At 35.9% G+C, this 23,874-nt stretch overlaps 1 protein-coding gene across 1 annotated transcript in view; it reads right to left on the bottom strand.

Annotated features, from left to right (window-relative positions):
* Window positions 1-23,874, bottom strand: part of TENM2 (teneurin transmembrane protein 2) — a 985,642-nt gene that overhangs the window by 348,788 nt on the left and 612,980 nt on the right. The window contains 2 exon segments of the mRNA XM_074292010.1: window positions 14,347-14,419; window positions 14,421-14,557. Of these exon segments, the coding sequence (XP_074148111.1) occupies window positions 14,347-14,419; window positions 14,421-14,557 (210 nt within the window).

The raw sequence follows: 23,874 nt of genomic DNA, 5'->3' as shown, positions 1-23,874 counted from the left end.
AATCTCCAATAGACCTAGACCACATTTGCTTTTAATTGTATATTCAGACTGAATTCACACTGGTCATTTTTAACTAGCTAAGACATAACAGTCACAGAGAGTTAAGTGTCTACTGATTGTGTGGTGAGCCCTTCACTAAAATTCCTTGGCTTCAAAAAAACAAAAACAAAAAACCAAGAACAAAAACAACTATATCAACAGAGTTAAAGCTTGGGAAGACTCTGCTAAACTGGAAATGTTTCACATATAGGTCTGATCATGATTGATTTTCTTGTCTGTCCTCTGAAGACCAGAACATCTGGACAGCCTTGTACTAGAAGGCTGGATATCAGATAGCACTAATCTAGCCTTTTCCAATCCATTTTCTTTTTAGCTAATAAATTGGCACTGCTAAAGAAACAAGTCAGATGTGACTCCCCTTATGAATAAGCTTCAATGGTGCCCTATTGCTCAGAGTAAAACACAAACTCTTTTGTTTGATATTTAAAACTCTTCCTTTCCAATCTGTTTTCTTAAACTTCTCCCTTCATTCCTGCCAACCATATGTTCCTCATATACAGTGTTCTCTCTCCCACCTTCATGTTTCTGAATAAGGAATTTTCTATGCCTTGATAAATCAACAACTAAATCATCCAATCAACAGATATCTCCTGTTTTGGAGTAGCTTGCTGGTACAGTGAAGAGTGTCAGAACTGATGTCAAGAAGACCTTAGTTCAAATTCCACCTCAGAAGTATGTTAGCTATAGCACTTGGATAAATCATTTAGCCTCTTTCTTCAGTTTCCTTATTTGCAAGATAGGGATGATAATTTCACCTACCTTCTGGGTTGTTAGATATTACTTGTAAAATGTTTTGTAAACTTTAAAGTGCTAATAGTTTTTAATCACTGTTGATATTGGTATTTTACTATAAAAATTTTGTTTAGAGTGAACAAAATATGTGGGAAATATATGGTTGGTAGCAACAAAAAAAGGAAGGGCTTTAAATTTAAAAAAAGATTTTGTGTATTACTCTGGAATAGGCAACCACTGAAGCTTATTGAGCAGGTGAATAACATATTAGATTGGTTCTCTAACAATGATAACATAGTAGCTAAAAATAATTTAGTAATAACTTTTTACATTTGTTAGCAATTATTATTTCAAAATTAAGGTATTTTGTGATCCACAGCAATACTGTATTAGAAGAAAATGATAAAGAAAATGATAACGTTAAAAAAAGTGTGTGCATGAGTGTGTTTGGGGTGGATTCTAAGATGGTTAGAATCATGTAAAATGCTGCATGGTTTTACAAAAGCAATTCAGCTTACTCTATTCCTTCTGTTCAATTTTAGGCCAGGCTATTCAAGGAATGCATACTGATGAACTATCTCAACTGATTTATTGGAAGTATTTTATTAGAAAAGGAAGTGAACTATGGATATAACCAAAGTAAGGGATGAGAGAGAGAGACTGAATAGTGAACTATTCTCCACCCCTACATCAACAGCTTAATACTTATTAAGTATTTAATGCTAGAAGTTAGATGCCCTTCCTTGGTATTGTGAGCTATGGTACAGAAATGGCTAATAACCCAAGAGTTTTTTTCCTTAATGGAAGGTGCACTTTCCCAGGAAGAAAAGGGATTGATTGATTTCTCAGCATCTCTAAACTACATGAGGCATATAGTAGCATGTAGGACTCTTTGGAAAGAGGAAGGCAGTTTGCTTGGCTGCCTATGAGCTTGGGTATAACATACGTATGTGTGTGTGTGTGTGTGTGTGTGTGTGTGTATTTTCTTTTTCCATTGTATAAATAAAACCTATTTTTAATGTTTCCAGTCTTGATGGACTTATTGCATATTGGGGAGCTCCAAGGCCCTTTGAACAGAAAAATACAAACTATATACTGTTCCCAATTTTAGATGGATTGGAAAGAGTTAGAATAGCCTAGGAAACCCTAAAAATGTCAGTCTCTAGCTCATCTTTCATAAAATTTCTTTGGTTCCTACCTCCCACCCACACAAACACTGAAAATATTAGTATATAGTTTGTGTTGCTCTCCTCAAAGGGGTCCTCAAACTCTTCTGTACACAGAATCCATCAGGACTTTAAACATAAAAAGGATTTTATTTACAATGGAAAAAAAGAACCTCCACACACAGACACAAACACATGAGTTGCATCCAAGCTCAAAGGGAGTCAACACCCTATCTTCCTTATCCCAAAGAGACCTATAGAGCCCTTTCAACTTGTAATATTGCTCCATGTAGTTTAGAATTGCTGAGAATTCAATTGATCCCTCTTCCTCCTAGGGAAGTCCCTATGAGGAAAGAATTCTGGGTCATTAGACATCAAGATCCTCTTGAACTCATACTATGGCCCACAGTCCCAAGGAATGGCATCTTAACTTCTAATATCAAGTACTTAATAAATGTTGGATGGTAGGAATAATTCACCATTCATGTTCTCTATTCCTTATTTTTGTTATACCAGTAGTTCACTTTCTTTTCTAACAAAATATTTCCAATAAATCTATTGAGATAGTTTATCAGTGTGTGCATCCCTTGGACAGACACTATAGGTATATAGTCATAGGATAGTGATTTTTTTATATGTGAAGCATTTTATATGATTCTAAGATGATTATTGCCAGCTCTCCCAAAAAACATAAATACACACACAAACACAATACTTTTTAACACCAATATTTTTCTAGTAATCCATTATGATCATGAATCATAAAATACATTAATTTCTAAAAAAAAAATAACTGTTAACATTTATATAGCACTTTAAAGTTTACAAAGCACTTTGCAAATATTATCTCATTTAAACCTCAAAGCAACCCTGTAAAGCAGATACTTATCATGCCCATTTTATAGATGAAGACATCAAATATGAGAGCTTACTGAGAGTCATCTAACTAATAATAATCTTGGGAGGGATTGGAAATAGAATCTTTCTGACTCTCAGTTTGTTCCTTTCTCCCTTCTGTTTCCTTAAAAAAATCAAAATAGTAGTGAACCAAAGAGCAATGAAGAGAATCATGGTGGGTATATATAGGCTAAAGCATATCCTTACTAGGGACTTATACACAATAAAGAATATAGAATGCATCTCTCAGAAAGCATAATTTGATAAAGGCTATTGCCGTATACCAGACCTATGCTTTATCCTCATCTCCATTGCTTAGTAGTATTATTTTCCTTCAAAGCTCAACTCAATGACTACTTTCTATGCATGGTCTTTCCCTAACCATCTCAAGATATTAATAACATCCCTCCAAATTATATTGCATGTATTTTTTAAAATATATTTTACATGGACATATATGTATGCAATTGGTGATTTGGTGATTCTATTGATGTATCAGAAATAATTTTATATAATCAATACTGTACTCAAAATCTCCTTGGGGTTTAAGAGATTCTCTTAGTTTCTTATTATAGTACACAATGATAAAAATAAATTTTGAGACTCAAAAAGGAATTTAAAACATTTCTAAAAGCATCAGGGCCTCTCTTAAAGGGAAAATGAGATTGTAGGCAAGAAGTCAGTTCCAGCTCAATGCAGTATTCAGAACTCTGAAGGAGAGCTATCCTGGGTATCAGTTGGCTAAGAATAGTAGGACAGGAAACTGTTAAGCTTTCTATGTACTCCTGAATATCTTTTCACATCTAGGACATCCTTTTTCTATTTCCTAGAGAGAAATGAAGGGGGTAGAGAGAAAGTACACATTGTGTATCGATCATGGTATTTTTGTCAATAGCAAGATTATTTGCTGAGAAGGAGCTATTCTGTGACATCCACAGCTTCCATACTGAATGCTGCTAAAAAATGTCTTGCCATTCTTGACTTGTGTTCATTTTTACTTTGGAGCAGTGAAGTGGTCCCAGGGACAATTGGACTTGAGAAAGCGTGTGTGTATGTGTGTGTGTGTGTGTGTGTGTGTGTGTATGTGTGTGTGTGTATTTAGTTAGAAGACTGAAATGAAACGTTTTAATCCCTGTTTGTTACACTGACAAACATTGATGTAGCAGCCACTGCTGCTAGTCTAGTCACCAGATAACAGAATACATGAATTAGAAGGGGACTAAGAGGTCATGTAGGCTAGGAAGTCTGTAGTCCATGAAATTGTTTTCTTAAATATATTTGCAATAGTTATATTTCAATATAACTGGTTTCCTTTGTAATCTCATGCATTTTATTTTCTTGCATTTAAAACCATTAATCTGAGAAGAGTTTCAGAGAATTTAAACTATCAAAGGGATCCATGACATAAAAAATAATTTCAATGAATCCTCTTATGATTGATACAAATGATCAAGGGATCACAGTTCCAGGGCTGGGAGAAATCCCAGAGATCATTAGTCCCAGATGAAAAAACTGAGCCCCAGAAGTAACGTGGCTTGACCACTTAGCTTACTCAGCTACTCTGGGTCAGAGTTAGCATTCAAACTCAGATTCTTTTTTTTTTTTTTTTTTTTTAAATTTTATTTAGAATTTTCCCCCCACAGTATATATGCATGAGTAAATTTTTTTAATAATATTATCCCTTGTATTCATTTTTCCAAATTATCCCCCCCTCCCTCTACTCCCTCCCCTTGATGACAGGCAATCCCATACATTTTACATATGTTACAATATAACCCAGATACAATATATGTGTGTAAATCCCATTTTCTTGTTGCACATTAAGTATTAGATTCCGAAGGTATAAGTAACCTGGGTAGATAGACAGTAGTGCTAACAATTTACATTCACTTCCCAGTGTTCCTTCTCTGGGTGTACAAACTCAGATTCTTAAATTTCCAAGTTTAACAGGAAAGTTCAAGCTTCTTCTCACCATGTCACACTGAAAAAAATGAGGGCTAAGCTGGAATTTGAAGCCAGGTTTAGTACTTGTACCAGGCTGCCTCTTAATCCCCAAGATGACAGATGTTACTTCTAAATTTTCAGGGACCTAGGTAGCTACTCCCTGAGAATCCCCAAGCAGACTTTGAGAAAGAAAGTTAGCTACCATCACTATGCTTGCTATACTCTCTACTTTAAAGTAGCTAGGTGGACCACTGGACAGAATGCTGGGTCTAGAGACATGAGTTCAAGTCCAGCCTCCGACACTTTGTCTGACCATGAGCACATCATTTAATCTCTGCCAGTCTCATTTCTCTCAAATATAAAATGAAAATACTAAAAATATTTAACAGATAGGGTTAAGAGAATCAGATAAGATAATTTATGTAAATCACTTTGCAAATCTTAAATTGCTATGTAAATGTTAACTATCGCCATCATCAACATTATTATTATTATTATTATTATTATTATTATTATTATATCCTAAGGATATCAATACCAAAACTGCATTCACTGGTTTGGCAAGGGGGTGACTCTATAAGCCTGTACCTCTATGTGGCTCTAAATCCCAACAATGTCCTAGAAGCTGGTGTGAGACTGGAAAAATGTGAGAATAAGTCTGGCAGGCTCCCTTCATCTAGTCAGGCTTCAAAGATAGAGGAAAATAGGATGTATGGCTTGAAGGGACCTTAGAGATCACTTAGTTCTATTGCCTTATTTTACATATTATGACACTAAACTCAGACTAGGAAAAGTGTAGGAAGTCTGAATCACTTCCTGAAGTCTCTTCTCTTCACCTGTAGGGTAGGGCATACTGTCAACCAGCACTGAAATAGAAGCTTGTTCAGGCACATCCATCTTACCAATGTTCTAGCCGGAATTTTAGATGAGTTAGTTCTGTGTTACTTTCAAATCATTACAATTCCCCTCAACTTTATTATGCCTCTCTGACTTGGCCCTTCATCATTAGCTTCCTTCATCCCTGTTACCTACAATTATTACTGTAAGGATGGAATCTCCCCATTTCAATTTGACGTGATATTTTAAATGCATTGTTCTAAACCCTGGGATTCCTTTAACTGTGTCAAGAATTAGTCCAACTCTTATACTTGATGAAGAAACTAAGGCTCAGAATTTACGTTAGACCATGATAATCCAGCTCCTGGGGGCAATATCAGCATTTAAGTCATATCCTCATGGTTCCAACTTTTTAACAAGAAAGTTCAGATTTCTAAACACTGTTAGACACTGAAATCCCTAGATCTGAAGGACCTGTGTATTACATAGTAATCAATCCCCATCAGGTAAACTCCAAATTCCAGTTGGAACCAAGTTCCTAAAGGAGAATTATTCCTAAGGAGGAGTTTCTTACAATACTTCCTCCCCTATCCTCCCACCCTTTCATTCCATCTTCAGAAGCTTGACTCCATATGGAATCCTCAACTCCAGAACCTGGGGACTCATTAATATCATTGACCATGATAGTCCCCTTCTCCCACTGTGAGTTCCTTTTGGGGCCTCCACTTTGTGAAGGGGCCCAGGCCAGCAAACTATTCTCCTTTTGACTGCTTATGTCTTTCCAGACTTTTTCCATTATGCCCTTAAATGGATAACTTTTCCTTTGCCCCTTTGACTCCATTTTTCTTATCATCTTACCCCACTCTAATGTAAGTTCCCCAAGGACAATGACTATCATTCTTTTTGCTAGATTACAAATCCTAGGGCTTAGCACAATGTTGAGCACATAGTCAGCATTTCATGAATGCTTATTGACTTGTCCTGCCTTGCCTGAGAGGCTATATGACTTACTCATTCACATATCTACTACATGTTAGATGGAAAACTTGAATCTCTATTCATTATACCATGTGGCGTCATGATCTGTGTAAAATGATATTTAATTGGCAAGATATTATTACCACCATTTACCATTTACCATTACTGCCATCTTGACCTTACCACTAGCTTTTCCTCCATTTACACAAAAATTTTGGACAGAATATTCCTTACTCTTCACTCCAACTTCTGAATCATTGTTCTACCACTATCATTTGACAGTATCTTCTCATTTGAAGTCCATTAACCATTTTATGAAGACTGTCCCAAAAGGTATAAAGCTTAAAGAACTTTGGAACACCCTGTATAATTAGTCTCTCACCATCTTTGTAATTATTCCTACTAGAATACTTTTTCACACTTTTTGATGACTTCTTTATCCGGCCCCTTTGTCCTCCCTTTTCCCTGACAGCATCATACTGATACACAAAATATTGGCTCTATTCTTTGAACAACTGCTCCTACTCCTCCACTTCACCCTAAGACTAGCAAGGTCACACCTTATCATATCAACATCAATTACTGTTCTACCATTGAAATACCCTTACAGCTCTGAGGATGACCTCATATATTTCCTTTTGCCCCCAAACTCTTCCCAGCTCCCCACTAAATTAGCTTTTCATCTTCCTAAGGAGCTCTAATTGCTTGATCAGTTTTCTCATTTTTTTCTTCTTAGTCAAATAAGGTTAGATAATATGATCTCACTGACAAGATTCTAGTCTTCCTCATTCTAGTCTAAAATTCTATGTATATGCTGTGTTAAAATATATTTTGCAAAAATTATATATGCATATATGTATATATAAACATACACACACAAGTATGTGTTTGTACATATATATACACATACATACGCTTGGAGCATACGACATAGTACATATACAGCTGACATAAAAGCTAGGAAATCCTGGGTCCCTTGCTTCAAATGTTATAGTGACACATAATGGCTATGTGACTGATTAGTACAAATAACTTCTCAGTGGAACAGGGAACTCTCTCAAAGTATAAGGCTCAGAGAAGATTAGGGCCAGTCTATATTTATAAAATAAGTTCCTTGATTGAGGATATCTTACATCAGGTTTAGTAAAAACAAAAATCAAAATGTTCAAATTATCTGGAAAATCTGCTTATATTGAAAATTCTTCCTTCCATGATGACACTAGAATGACAAATGAAATGTTAAACTAAACACATCTTCCTGTATAACTAAGCACCAATAAGTTTTCATTTGTTCCATGTATTTTGAGTTGATTACCTGACTGAATTTCTTTCTTTTTTTTACCCTAGAAGACCAAAGGACCCATGGCTCTTCAAGCACTTGAGCGGCACCCATGGTCCTAGAATATGGATCACTGGTTTTGATTCTCATTTCCACTTTCAAGTGACATCCTTCTAGCAAACTGAAAAAAGGGCTACTTAAGTGACTCCAAAACCTTTATTTAGACTCCTACATAACTAAAACTCAATGTTTTCTTTAAGGAAAAAATAAGATAAGCCAGTATTTCTGGACTGCAATATAAATGCTGCCATATTTTTTCTCCCACTAAGCCTAGAAAGTGGCAGAATTCTTCATTATGTTGCCAAAGGGAAGTTCCAGGTGATTTTTCCAGATGAGTTATTACACAGGGATTCAAATAATATTATTGAATATAAGAAATGCTGGTTTCATTAATGTGGTCCTTAGAAGGTCACAAAAAATAATCCACTCAGAGCGATGGTGATGTGAAAGGAAGTGGCTAGAGGGAAGAAGAATAAGGGAGAACATAATACTTTATTTCCAATACTACTGTTCCAGAACAGCACTAGCTAATTTTCTCTAAGATCAAAATAGGCTAAGCTTTAGGATACTATGCTGTTACAAGATTTTAGTTCTTGGCTCCAAAGAATGATCCCTAGACATGGAAAACAACCAGAGATGAAATTAGAGCTGAGAAGAACCTTGAAAGTCACTTAATCCATCCCCCTCAATTTATAGACATGGTAATTGAGGCCCCATCAAAGGTCACTTAACCAATACCAGGATTCAAATGTGGGTCCTGTGACTTTCTCTTCTGTACAACACCACTTCCCATGATAGCCAAGTCATAATGATAAGGTTCTGCTTTTACTTTACAGGAGTTTTCAAGTCTCCCAGTAAATGTAGCATATGATTACTTTGTCTTTTTTAGACCAAGAACATTAGACATCATAATTTGCAATGTGTAAGATGAGATATATGATACCTCTCAAAAAGGGGTGCTTCCATGTAAAATGTATGGGATTGCCTGTCATCTGGGGGAGGAAGTAGAGGGAGGGAGGGGATAATTTGGAAAAATGAATACAAGTTATAATGTTATTTAAAAAATTACTCATGCATATATACTGTCAAAAAATTTATAATTATAAAATTTTTAAAAAGTTAAAAAAAAGGGGGTGCTTCACTGATGTCAAGGAATAATAGAGAATGGGAAACAATTTTTGGCTATCAGGGTTGAATAATGCAATGTAATACTTTTATTTTATCTCTGAGAAAAAGAAAGATAATAAGATGAGCCACATAAGCCAAAGAAGTTCTTCAGAAAGCAAGGTCTTTGACAAGTGATTAACCACTAAAAGTCAACATTCTTCACTAGCTAAACAGGAAATTACTGGAATCTAGGTGGCACAGTGGATAGAATGGTGGACACAAAACTGGAATTTGCTTCTGATCATGGACAAATCACTTAACCTCTTGTTAATTTCATTTGCCTTTTCTATTAAGAGAGAAAAATTATAGCATCCAATGAGATGGTTATATATGAAATGATTTGCAAACCTTAAGATGTTCTATAAATGTCAGTTATTGTTATTACTACTACTATTATAATTAGAGTTAGATGGAAGCTTTGACATAATCTGATTCAAAATACTCATTTTAGAGATGAGTTAAACATAGACCAAGACAGGTGAGATGATTTACCATTAAATCCAGGTTGTCTAACTTCCAGCTTATTGCTTAAAGTAGTAGACCACAATTGGCTCTACAAAAAATTGGCTCTTCATTTCAAATATGATTCAGAATACTCTGCCCACTATGTGCCCAATTTGAAGTCTATCATATTAAATAATATTAGTTCATAGGATCAGAGATTTAGAATTAAAAGTGTCCATGCCCAAAGGGCTATCAAACTGTGCATACCCTTTGACCCAGCAGTGTTTCTACTGGGCTTATATCCCAAAGAGATCATAAAAGAGAGAAAAGGACCCACATGTGCAAAAATGTTTATATCAGATCTTCATATCAGGATGCCCATCAACTGGAGAATGGCTGAATAAGTTATGGTATATGAATGTTATGGAATATTATTGTTCTGTAAGAAATGATCAGCAGGATGATTTCAGAGAAGCCTGGAGAGACTTATAGGAATTGATGCTGAGTGAAATGGGTAGAAACAGGATCTCATTGTACATAGCAACAAGAGATTATACAATGATCAACTGTAATGTACATGGCTCTTTTCAACAAGGAGGTGATTCAGGCCAGTTCCAATAAACTTTTGATGCGGAGCTATCTGCATCCAGAGAGAGGACTGTGGGGACTGATAGTGGATCTTATCATAGTATCTTCACCTTTTTGTTGTTTATTTGCTTTTTTTCTTTCTATTTTTTTCTGATCTGATTTTTCTTGTGCAGCATAATAAATGTGGAAAAAATGTATTAAAGAATTGCACAAGTTTAACCTATATTGGATTATTTGCTGTCTAGGTGAGAGGAGTAGAGGGAAGGGAAGGAGAAAAATTTAGAACAAAAGGTTTTGCAAAGGTGAATGCTGAAAACTATCTTTGTTATGTATTTGGAAAAATAAAATATTATTAACAACTGTAAAAATATTAAATAAATATATGCCTTTGCTTAAAGTTTTAAAAAAATCAAATGTCATTTAAGTTAACATTTTTTTTAAAATAAAAGAATACAGGGCTCAAAGAGATTAAGAGATTTGCTCACATAGGTAGTAAATTACAGATTTGAATCCAGGTCCTTTGACATCACATAAAGTACTCTTTTTGTTACATTATGTATTTCTTCAGACATGATTACCTAAAGAAGCCAATCATAGAAACCATTTTCAAAGTTAAGATACTCCTGAACTGGGATCATTATGTATCTTTCTTATAAAGGTTTTATTTTACTTTATTTTATTTTATTTTATTTTTTCTCTCAGTGGAGCAAGAGATAGAAAGAGAAAATAAATGTTTGCTAATTGAAAAACCAAATTTGATTAAAAAAAATAAAAAGAAAATAATAAATAAATTGAGCATTTTGACAGAGTCTCTAGTTTATCCTAACCCAAATCTATTGTGTGGAGGAGAAGAAAAAAATAAACAGCAATTGCATTTGCTTTCACAATAGCTAAACCAAAGCAAGTATTCTGAATAGTGTCCCATTTGGCTGGATCATGAAAGAGCCCTCAGCAGTGTCCACTGAAACTAAGTGTATTGAATAATAGGGTCAGGAAAAGATATTGTGTCCACACAACCATTGTTTAGAATTAATATGGATTCCCAAAACCTAATATATCTTTCTCCACTACTAAAGCTCAAATGAGTAAATCAACTTAGCAGACTGGTTTTAAAAATTAAGACTAAGCATATCTACCTGATTCTGATAACTCAGATTCAATAAATATTCAGTGTGGTCAGTTTAGAGCTGTTTTCATCAAAATGATGCCTTAATTAGGCATAAAGTCAACAAAAATACCCTCAACCAGCTCCAACTGTAGATAGATCCTAAGAAAATAAATTGCTTACAATACTATCTATAAGAAAATAGTCTAGATGGTGCAGAGAGATGAACTGACCTCTCTTATGGAAATCATCTTTACTCTGGTATCTTTATATGCATAAAAGGATATAGCTTTGAAAAAGTCTCATTTTCTCTGTAATAATTGTCTGTTTTTAAAAAGCTATCAGCAGGTGCACCTCATTTCAACAGCCTCTTGTCCTTCATAATACAATATGCATCACGATTACACAGTACAGAATAAAAAGCAGAAAAACATCAGTGAGGGTAGTTCAATTAAATGCAACATAATCTCTGCAGCACAAAAATGATTCTGCAACTGAAATCAAGTTCTAATGAGAGAAAAAAAAGGAATATATTTCCACATATTTTTAATTATATAGAATTTCCTCAAACATGATTTTTCATAATATATTCCATTAAGTTAACATCATATTTGAAGAAAGAGCATTTTCCGATTCCATTTTAAGCCTGATTTTGAGCAATTACAGTGTCATTGTTCTGTGGTAGAAAGGTTGAATTCATTTACTGTGTGGTTATGCTAGTTATGATTGATGTCTCTTCTCCAAATGATAAACCAATCACCCCAATGATGTAATGTCATTTTAAGAGTGCTATAATCACATTTCTCTCCAACTAGAAGCTCTGATGAGTTCTAATAAAGATTTATGGTAGATTAAAGGCCTTCATAATATCAACAATGGATTGCTCATTTGATGAAAGATTTGATTAGGTAATTTAAAAAAAAAAGAATACGAGTTTACTAAATATATCAGGACCGGCTATTGGGAAGGGCATGGCTATCAGGAGTGGCTGTCTGTCACTTCATGCCCAGAAGGAGTCCTCTTAAATTCATTTGGGTGGCCTCTTCTAATTGTAGATGTTGAGGCCAACAGTAACATATGTTCATACATGAAGCCAAAGCTCTCTTTTCCATGACAAGTATAATCTCATTAAGCCATGCTCTTGGCAGAGCCTTCTGTTTCCTATTGCCCAGTGATAGGAAGGTAAAGGTGAGAGATGAATTTCTTGAGTGACCAATTCAGAAGTTATTGAAAAAGTTAAGGTCTCCATCAGCAATACAGGAAAAAAGGACAAGCCATGATGTCCATGACATTCTTCCAAAGTGTGGCTCTAAACAATTCCATCGAAGTACTCAAGATAGGTGGTGAAGACAGAAGTAAACCTGAAGCACCTGATTTTTATAGGAATAATTAGGTGATGCTGGTTTGGGGCTGATCATGGAGGGAGCACAAAAAAGGCTTTTTTATGAATGGAGTTCCAGGGGACAGGAAAAATTCAGATCCTGTTCTCTGCTAGAAGCCATAGGAGAATTTGTCTATGAACTGAACTGAGAACAAGATTGGATGTCTTTACAATGGTCATTCTAGGTCCCAGAGATCTCAGGCCAATAGATACAATGGCATTAACATCATATTTCACTCTTTCCAGATTTTTCTGGTCAAGAAAATGAGAGGTCATTTCATCTCTCTGACCCCATCTAGACTTTTTTCTTATAGATAGCATTGTGAGCAATTTATTTTCTTAGAATTTGTATATAATTGGAGTTTTTGTTGGCTTTCTGCCTAACCAAGGCATCATTTTGATGGTGACTGCTCTAAACTGACCACACTAAATATTTACTGAATCTGAATTATGAAGAGTCAGATATGGTTAGTCTTAATTTTCAAAACCAATCTGTTAAACTATTTTAACTTTGGTAATAGGAAAAGATATATTGTTTGGGAATCCATATTTATCCCAAACAAAAGTTTAAAGTTTAACAGTTTAAGTTTTTCTTTTCACTCTTATCACAAAAATAGACATAGGATATTTAATGCAATCACTACCTAGACACAGGATATTTAATGCAATCACTTAATTCATAGGAAAAGAGAAGTGAAATGATTTGCTCATGGTCTAAGTGTCAAGAGCAGGATTTTAATTCAGATACTGTGTCACTAAAGCCAGTGATGTTTCCACTATTCCACACAGTCTATTACCTGTTACTTGAAAATTGCAGAGTAATGTTTACCACCATACCACATGACCCAATCAAAGTCATATCAACATGAACCCCTAGAGAGATCCCTTTAAATTTGTCACAGAACTCAGGGACCATAACAAGTAAAGGCAATTTGAGAGCAAAATCTCCTAACCAGTTAAGGCAGCCAGAAATCAAATATCACCCATCATAAAATGATACCTTATGTGCATATATACCGGGATCTGGAAGGGCACTGGTATCTCCTTGAGTGGTATCATAACAGAAATGATACAAAATTCAACTTTCAAATTTAACAGCCTGCATCTGTATTCCACCTTTGAGATAATTTTGCTTCTATGTGGAATCTGGGGAAATCTATCCAAGAAGGCCATCAAGATTAACATAATTAAGATAATTAAAATTAAGATAAATAAAGCCTCTTAAATAATGTAGTTATACCGATGCATTCTTTAAGTCTTTACTAACATACAAATACACTAGACAAGATATTTTTTAGGAGGAATCATAGACACACTCTTCTTTTGGCAGTTTAATGAAGCTGATGAACTCCTCAGATTAATGTTTTTAAGCACACAAAAAATAATACACATAAGATTACAAAGGAAACCAATTATAATGAAATTAAGATGTATTTTTTTCTTATCTACAATCATGTAGCCCTTGAGGATCTATAGACCCAAATTAAGAATTCTTTATATAGAATGAAATGAATAAGAGGGGAAAATAGATGTTATTTGCCCTGAAAATGAAATGCCTCATAACAGAAATGTCTTTCCCCTTTACTCCCTGCCACATTTTCCATCCCCATTCCCTTGTTTCAGAAACTTCTGAGCAAAAACGTGATCATATGACAGACAGACACAAACAATCACACATCCAAACTTGATGTGCTTGCTGTTTCCTTACCACTGCTGGAGGCTTGCTGGGGCCCTGAGCATGCTCTGAGCAGATATGAATTAGGGGAGAACTCCTCATCGGGGGTTGGTATCCATGATTTGATGAGAAGTGTTGCTGTCTAGCAATGGCATCTGGCAGCTAACTGGTGGAGGATTATGGGAGCTAGGCAGCTGAGCAGATGGGAGAAGGCTAGACGAGGATGTAGGTGGAATGGGACGACCTGGGAAAGAGGACAGAGGGATCAAAGGTCAGCAATGAATGTAATGAGTATAATATTAAGAAAGTTATACTGAAATTTGCTGGTAACAGAAAGATTTTAAAAATATATATTGTGTCCCACTGAAAACACTGCATGTGTTATTAGAAGTAGTCCAATGTGTAAATTTATACCAGAGGAAGTGTTATTTGTCATTTCAGAAACAACATGACATCCATCTTCATGGGTTAGGTAAGATAAGCTAAGTTCAAGTGAAAAAGAATTAGGAAGAGGAATCACACTTAATGCCCACCCCAAAGTATTGGTGACACTCATGGTTTCATGAAGAGATTCCTTAATAGGCTGTCAGTCATTGTCAACAAACATTAATTAAGCATTTACTATGTTCTAGGCATTGTGGCAAGCCCTGAGGAGTAAAAACCAAAACAGGCAAAGACACTGTCCCTGACTTCAAAGAGCTCACAATCTAATGAGGGAGATAATGTGCAAAACTTTGCTAAGTGGAAGAAATAGGGAGGAGCCAGGCAATGGGATGCTCTGGAGAGATCCCAGATGCTGGTTATTTTTTTCCCTCAGTCTCTCCTTTCATGTGGTTTGTAACACCTGTTGGCCAATTTATCAGGAAAAGATTACCACAAGGTACAGTTTTACCTCCTTTATAATACATCTATAAAACCTCAGTTGCCCACATTGTTATTTTATTTATTTGTTTTTAGTTCTACAACTGTGAAATTGTCCCAGCTACAACAGGTTAAAGAATCATGGTCTAAAGCTGAGAGATAAGGTGAGTGGGGAGTGGTGAGAAGGAAGAACAAGGGGATGGAAGAGTGGAGGAAAACCCCAAAGGGGATTCTAGAGTGTAGTCCTTCCTCACCTCTGATAAAACTTAGCTCAGGCGCCAGCTTCTGATGCCACCCGTTTCTGGTGCCTTTCCTATCCTCCGAAATTATTTTGTATTTACTTAGCTGTGTTTAAGTAGTCTCCTCCAATAGAATGAGTTTCTTTAAACGTATAAACAAACGCTGTTTGTTTTTGGTTTTGTATCTACACTGCCTAGCATGATCTGATACATTATAAGTCTATATAAATGTGTGCTTCATGAATGAATGAATGAATGAATGAATGAATGAGGTTCCTTCTGAGCACCAGAGTTAGAAAGCCACCTGGCCCTCAAAGAATCATCCTCTTAATCATTCCTAATTAAAGGAAGTTCCATGGATACAACACAAAACTTATAAATAAGATATATTTTGAGGGAAGGGTAGTTGCTTCTTACAGAGTTTCTCCTGCAACAGTTTCTTTTAAATGATGGGCTTTTAAAAATACATTTCAGTGTTTGCTTATCTATGAATTGCATTTTATACTGTTTTTCCTATTGTCACTTTTATCCAAACTCTGTTTCTTTGAAAACAGAAAGTCTTCTTTTCCCATCTGTAATCCTTAACGTTAGCACAGAACTTGCCACATGATAAATTATTAATATCTGTTTTTTCATTCATTTATTTACAAGATGATAAAAACATGGGAGAATAAAAACAATATGTACAGTTAGAGAGATTAGAAACCTCTGTCCAGTGAAAGACAACCATAAATCAAGAAAAAGTATCCTTGAAATCATGTCAATTAAGAATGAATAGGATATGATTTACCAGAATCAGTGTGTATAGAACTGTGCAAGAATAAAAGCTTTGGTATAATGAAAACAGTATACCTAAGAGCACTATGTAGATTTGGCTGATATTATTATTGTTGTTGTTAGCAATGATTACTGCCAAATTTCCAGACCAACTTTGAATGTGAATTATTACTTTCTCCCACTGGCCCAAGCTCACTGATAGCACTTAATGAACAGTTTCTTCCATGTATCTCTCTTCTTTAAGGGATAGCCTAAATAAATTGTTGGCTTTTAAGTAATTAGGAAGGGAGGGGGTGGAGAATAATAATGGTCCATCATTATAGGAATTTAAAGATTGGAAAAGTGATGGGGATTGTAAGTATAGGGAGATTTCATACAGGACTTGACTTATAGCAGACAATGAATAAATGATTGTTAAAATGAATGGAATTTAACTGAGTTGAGGGATGAAGAATTTCACAAAAGGATATTCCAGATTGGGTAAATTTTCATGAAAATTATTTTCCAGAGATTAAAAAAACCCCCCATAAAATTTTGGAAGTCCCTTTATCTAGCCTACAATCGCCCTCTATAGCCCTTTTTTCATAATGCAATTGTGTTTTGATGTCAGAAGTAGCCACTTGTGAGAAACAGTATTTATCTTTTTGAAAGCCATTGAACATAATCTGGGTATTCCAAAGTCAGAATCATTAGGACAGAACTTAAGGAGCGTCGATATCTACTTAACAGCAAGGTTCTAGCCAGGAACAAATTTTAACATAGACAATAATACGTTTTAAAGTTTGTATTATCGGGGGACATATCTGAGAATGAGTGTTGTACAACTGGGATGGCTGGAAGCCAATTTTTAAATTCCTTTGAGCAACTGAAGTGGAATTAAATTCAAGTTTTCCAAGAGTCTGATGATAGTTGCTGTGAAATTATTCTTTATGTGAACTTTTTTGAAATTTTGTTAAGCATGAATTCATTTCATAGCGTACAAGACAGAGCTGCTTTTTAATTTATACAAATACAGACAATGGAAGAACAGTGAAAGCGCTAGGGTGCACTGAGTGCACTGAGAAGATGTGTCGCAAGCTAGTTTGATTCCTGTGAATCCCTTGCCCCTCTGCTTCCAGAAAAGAGCATGCCTGTGTTACTCCCTAAATTCTGCTCCCTGGGACCTACTGTGAACCGTGATATTGCTCAATCCACAGATCTGTCCCAATCAACTGCTATCCTGTACTGTATTCACTATGTAATTTTCTAATTTTGTCCAATTATGCTAACATTTTTTCCCCCTGTGACTGTTCCAACTGACAGAGACCATCTGCACCGATACAGACAGGTTCCAAAGTACAGTGGCAGAAGCTGAAAGTTAACATGTCTCTCTTTGCTTTCTATTTCCTGCAAAACCACTTAAGGTGGCATGGCCCTCGGGTGTATTTCAAAGGTTACAGGGTGCACAGCAGATGGGGCAGCTTTAATAGATTTGTTTAACACACATATATGCAAATATACTAAAATCTCATTAAGGTAACATTCTTCTTAGTTTTTAGTTTTTAACATGCACAATTCAAGACATAAGCAGCTATCCAGATGATTGGATTGATTCCCTGATGCCCTTCCAATAAAAATAGGGAATGATCCAAAAATGGCTAATTTAAGGTCCAATTTTTTTTTCTGGTCCCAAATTAATGATGATTTACTTTTTTTCCAACTCCTACAATTCATACTAGAGACAAGACTCCCCATGGCTCGCCCATAGGCTACATAATAATTTAACCTACTCCTGATATGGATCAATGATGTTGGGGTGGAAATCAGGGGACAGCTTGTGCCAAAAGAAGTAAGGTTTTCATTCTTTAGAGTGATGTCTCTCTTAAAGCATCATTTTGCTTCTTAAACTGATTTGAATTTGCATGAAATATCTGTACCACCCTAAGGCCAATCTATTGCATTTCCATCTTCCCATCACTTCCCAAAACCCAGCTACTCTGAAATGGGATTTGAAAGCAGTTGTTGGCTTAGAGTAGTGTGAAACTTTCTGGATCCATTTCCAAATGTACTAAAAAGTAATAGATCTTTTTTTTTTTTTTTTTTCATTCATGGAGATACTAAAATGTGTATGAAATGCTCATATTTTTCACATATTAAGGATGAAGATTATGAGGGGAAAAGATAAGAAATGGGGGGGTAATGAACACTCTTACTGAATCCTGTATTAAAGCTGATGAAATTTAATTATCTCATGAAATTCTAGTTGCTCAGTAGTACTGAAGTAAGATTACATATCAAAAGAGCAAAGGATTTAAATCTAGTAGGATCATACAGAGGTAAAGTATATAGATGTTTCTTTGCCCTATGGAACATAGAAAAGCATGTCTAGCAAACATGTCCAGAATGCAGGTTTATCCCAGAACTATTCACAAAGACTGTTACTTTTTGTTTTTAAGATGATTTCTTGGGGTTTGGGAGAAATGCCTGATGTGAGAAACAAACAAAAATCTCCCTGTCTGTTGAGATGGAGAAATTATTCATGAATAACTTCATCCATGTGAAAATATGACCTCTGTCAAGGTTAAATTGATTTCGGGAGATAACTAGCACAAAGTCACTAGTGTTTCACTAAGACTATGCTGATACAAGGCCAAACATCTGGTTGAAAAGGGAAAAATTCAGTCAATGAGCCAGATGTTTCTACAATATTTGGCATTGTGTGAATGAAACATACAGATGAATTTTCACTTTCCCTACAGATGTTTTAATGTTGCATAGTCAGAGCCAAAAATCTCTGGAGGTTACAGAGAATAGTTCAGGTGAAACAGAGGAGAGAATAGATATATTTTCAGTATCTGAGACATTTCTTTGCCTCATTTTATGCATTCCCTGTTTCTTTGAAAATACAATCCTCCTTGCCCCTTAAATTACACTTTAAATCAGCAGGAAAGTTCTTCAGAAAAGACACCAAATTCTAGGACGACTGTCTGGTTTTGATTACAGGAGAGCAACGATGCTTCTTATCTGACTTGCATAAAAATTCAAGGCAGTGTGAGGTCCCCATCTTCAAAGTAGACTGTGGCCCAGAGAGGTTCTGCCAGAGGTACTATCATAAATGCATATGGTGCTATTATACAGGGAGAAGCCACAGGAGGGTGGCCTCCCAGCTAGATTCCCTGGCTCAGATTTCTTCCCTACTTCCTAGTCAATTTTGCATACCCTACCCAGATTCGTCTTCTTAAAATATTACATTCATAAGGGAACTTCACTGCTCAAAGATCCACCCTGCTTCTCATGGGGTTGGAGTTGCAAGGGACCTCAGGGGTTATTTTTGCAACTCCCTCATTTTACAGATAAAGAAACTGGCCCATGTAGGTTAAATGACTTGTCCAAAATCACCCAGGTTCTAAGTGTCAGAGATGGGATTCAAGCACAGATCCTTTGGCTTCAGATTCTGCACACTTTCTACTATATCATCATGCTTTTCACAGAATGAAGCCTAATCTTAATGTGATCCTTCAAATAGATTCATCTAAACTACCCAGCTGTCATCTTATTGTTCCCACTTCACCCCTATCCCAGCCCCTCAGAGGGAGAAGGGACAGGGACAGAAGAGAGAGACAGGGACAGAGATAGATACAGAGATAGAGAGACAGAGACAGACAAAGACAGATAAAGAGACAGAGAGGGAGAGAGAGACAGAGACAGAAAAAAATAGAGGGACAGACAAAGATAGAGACAAAAATAAAAGAGAGACAGAGAGAGAGAAATACAGAAAGAGATAGACATACAGAGAGAGACAGAGACAGACAGAAAGACAAGCAGAGACACAGACTAACACACATGGGAGAGATAAAGATAGGCACAGAGAGATAGAGAGACGAGGTAAGAATAGAAAGAAAACAGAAACTAAAGAGAGGCAGCAAGACAGATGCTCAGAGATAGAAAGAGACAGAGACAAAGAAAGATGGAGAGATAGACACACACACACACACACACACACAAACACACACTGAGAGAGGAGGGAAGGAGAGAAAGCTCTAGCTCAAAATCTCCCATAATTTCTTTTCTCCACCTCAGTATCCCCATCCCAGGCTGGGATTCTGGGAGGGGTTCAACATACCAACTCTCTTTTAACCCTTACAATGGCCTAGGTGGTTTCTAGAAGCACTTGGTGAAGTAGAAATATTCAATTTCTTGTCCTACTTCTTCAATTAAAAAAAAAAAAAAAACGTAGCCTGAAGCAAGTGAGTTTCTAGCTTCAATCACAAATGCACAACTGAAGGGACCCTAATGAATCCAGCAAACAAGGATTTTTAAAGTGCAGAAAATGTTCCTTGTTTCCCACTGCTCAGGTACGGTGCTGAACATAGGCTGTGATGTGTGAAGACTTCATATACATATGTTTTTATTTATGTCATGTTGTCACATCTTCAAGTAGCTCCTTTGTTTCCAATGGAAAATTCTAAGGCAATTATTAGAAAGACACAGAAGTAGTTTGATATAGTAGAAATAAAGCAACTGAGCTGGGAGTCAGGAAAACCTGAGTTCAAACACCTTACCTGAAGTTTTTCAAATGTGAGTCTCTGAGGTAGTCATTTCCCTTCTTTGATTCAAGCAATTCCACAAGATTCATTATCTATTGGTAGAGAGAGTCCTCACACTGGGAGCTCCTCCATCTTGATGAAACCACTGCTACTTTCTATTCTAATAACAGGATCTACAGGTATGCAATAAGCCATGCTCAGGCTGGATCACAATACGACAGTGTTCTCAAAGACAATCTATTTGCCCTGGCAAAAATTCATCCCTTTAATGTTAATATTTCCCCAAGGGATGTTATGTGGCTTGCCTCTGGAAAATTGCAAGACTCCTTTCATGACCTCAAACTTCTTGAAACAAAGGTTTGTCTTTTTAACACATATTCTACTAGTGGTGTTGCATGGCTACAAATTATGAAATACGAAATATTTTGGAAAATTAAAAATATTTGGAAAATAAAAACAAAGAAGAAGCTTGTGGTAGATGTAAGTAACTACCCACAAAACAAACTATAAAAAAGAGCTGGAATAAAAGACATTACCAAAGAAATAGATGATTGAAAAAGTAGATGACCTGAGCATGTGATGAGAGTCTGGGATAAATGAGTGATATATAGCTATATGCTAACAGAGTGGATAGAGTGCTGGACCTGGACTCAGGAAGTTCAAATTCAGAATTAGATATTTTTTAGCTGTGTGACTCTGAGCGGGTCCCCTCACAACAATCTGCTTCAATTCCCTCCTCTGTAAAATACAGATAGTAACAGCATTTACCTACCAGGATTGTGGTATCAGCTAAGGTTTTTGTAAAGTAAGTGCCAGTCAAAGTGGTTGGTACATAGTACTCGCTATATAAATGCAAACTATCATTGTTATTATTATTCATTACTACAATCCTTTCAAGAGGAATCAAGTAATTCCCAGTGAGTAACTTTTGTGCCTCCTCCCACTTAGTTGGTGAATTTACAGAGGGACAAAGATAAAAGTCTAAGAGAGATGGGCAGATAAGATTAGGGTTTCTTGCTTTCCATATAACTGGGGACTCCACCCACTTCAACAAGACCACTGATCTATTTGAGCATTGACTATTTGATTAATCCCATATAGCTGCTAATCCTGAAGAAGCACAGTGGCCATCCCACTGAATACATATGCCTATGTCCTGCCCACTTTCAGGGACTGATGTATTCTGAACTCAGTAATTTCCCATAGTGTGTGTCCTTACTGCTTCCAATGAGAAGTACATTGGCTTCTTTATAAGGGGAATGCAAAACCAGAAGCTTCTTATTGATTTCTTTGTAATACCCCTCATTTGCTCCCTTCTTCCATTATAGGAGGAAGAGTTTCATCGCCGAGGATTGGTCATTGGACAGTAAAATATGTCCATTCCGTAAAACTAAAAATGAGAAATAACTTCTCTCACTCAGTTTCCTCAACTATAAAATGGGGAAAATAACAGCCCTATCTTACTGTTATTGTGAGGATTCAATGAGATGCTATTTGTAAAGTATTTAGCAGAATTCCTACTACATAATAAGTAATTCACACACACATACACACACACACACACACACACACATATACACACAAAATCTAATTATATAAATGCTTATCCTCTCTTCTCCTTCAGAACTTGTGGTTTAGGACTTTCCAGAGCTTCCTTACATTTTCCAAAAAGAGGAGGAGGAGATGTCTCTTTCTTCCTCTCTGGATAGATAATGGCTACATTGAACAAATTGTAATTAGCTGGGTTGTCGAGATGAGATGATTGTGAGATTGGACTTCAAGTTCCAAGTATCTCTTTTGCCTTTTTTTTTTTTTTTTTTTGCGCCTAGCTAACTGAAGAATGATCCTGAGGTGAGAAGATTTTATTTGTATTGGTTTTATTTTTGGGACAAACTTGTAAATTCAAGAATTTGGAATCTCCTGTTTTTGTAGTCCTACATGTGTTTCAATTTTTAATGTTTTTAAGCACTTATCTCCTGGGAGAACATGGTATCAGAAATGGGTTACTATTTCATGTCAAGATGTCAGTTTTATATTTTAGACACTTGTTTGATGGTGGAGAAATAAATAAATAGCAGCCCTATACGTCATCTACTTTGTATATCAAATAACTTATTAGATGAGATCCCATTAATCAAGTCATACCATCTCCTAGCTCTGGGCATTCTTTTGCTTGTCCTCAGTACTTGCAATGGTTTCCTTCATTTCTACCTTCTGGCTTCCACTAGCTTTCTTCAAGTCCCAGCTTGCAACCCCTTCATTTTACAGATAAAGAAACTGTGGCCCATGTGGGTTAAATGACTTGTCCCAAATCACCCAGGTTCTAAGTATCAGGGATGGGGTTCAAGCCATCTCTGCAGGCAGTCTTTCCCAACCCTTCTTAATCCTTCTTCTAATTATTTCCTATTTAACCTTTATACAGCTAGTCTGTAATATTTACTTGGGAGATCCTAGAGAGCAGCAACTACCTTCATTTCTTTTGGGTTTTTTTTTTGTATCTCCAGTACTTAAGATAGGGCCTGACACATAGTAGGTACTCAATATTTATTGATTGACTAATCCCTTTTGAAGAGGATTTAGATAAGAGATAAAAGTTAGTTTTTTGTAATTGTTATCTAGAATTCTATTCTTGGATGGTGATGTAATAGGACAAAAACTATGAATTCAGTCTTGAGAACTCAGAATTAGGACTTTAGCTAAATGGTGGAATAACATAATCTCAGGGCAATCAAAATTATAGTGATCCAAAAAGCAATGGAAAGATTCTTTGTGGGTTTAAGTATCATATGACAGGTTACCAACAATAAGAAGTGGCATAAATTCCACCAGGTATGTCATTTCAAAAATGGAAAAGCCTTCGTAATCCCTTCCCCTCATTATAGAAAGAAAGAAATCCAGGCCCAGTAAAGGATATTTACTATTTATTGTTCAAGGTTGTACTGGCTATTGTATAGACTAGAAAAGGTCAGGTATGATTGTCAGAGAATGATATATAAGACTGGAAGAGGTTTGCCAAGTCAGGTTGCAAGAATGAATAGCAACAGATGGACAGTCTGAGTGATATAAAGGCATATCCAGAATGTTAAAAGAACCAGAAAATTACCACAAACATGTTGGGACAAGAATGACTGCATGAAAAAATGGGAAAGAACTGAGAG

This window comes from Sminthopsis crassicaudata, chromosome 2 (genome assembly GCF_048593235.1).
Source record: "Sminthopsis crassicaudata isolate SCR6 chromosome 2, ASM4859323v1, whole genome shotgun sequence".
Classification (NCBI taxonomy): Eukaryota; Metazoa; Chordata; class Mammalia; order Dasyuromorphia; family Dasyuridae; genus Sminthopsis; species Sminthopsis crassicaudata.
Note: the sequence above shows the minus strand (reverse complement) of the source record. Positions and strands in the feature narration are given on the sequence as shown.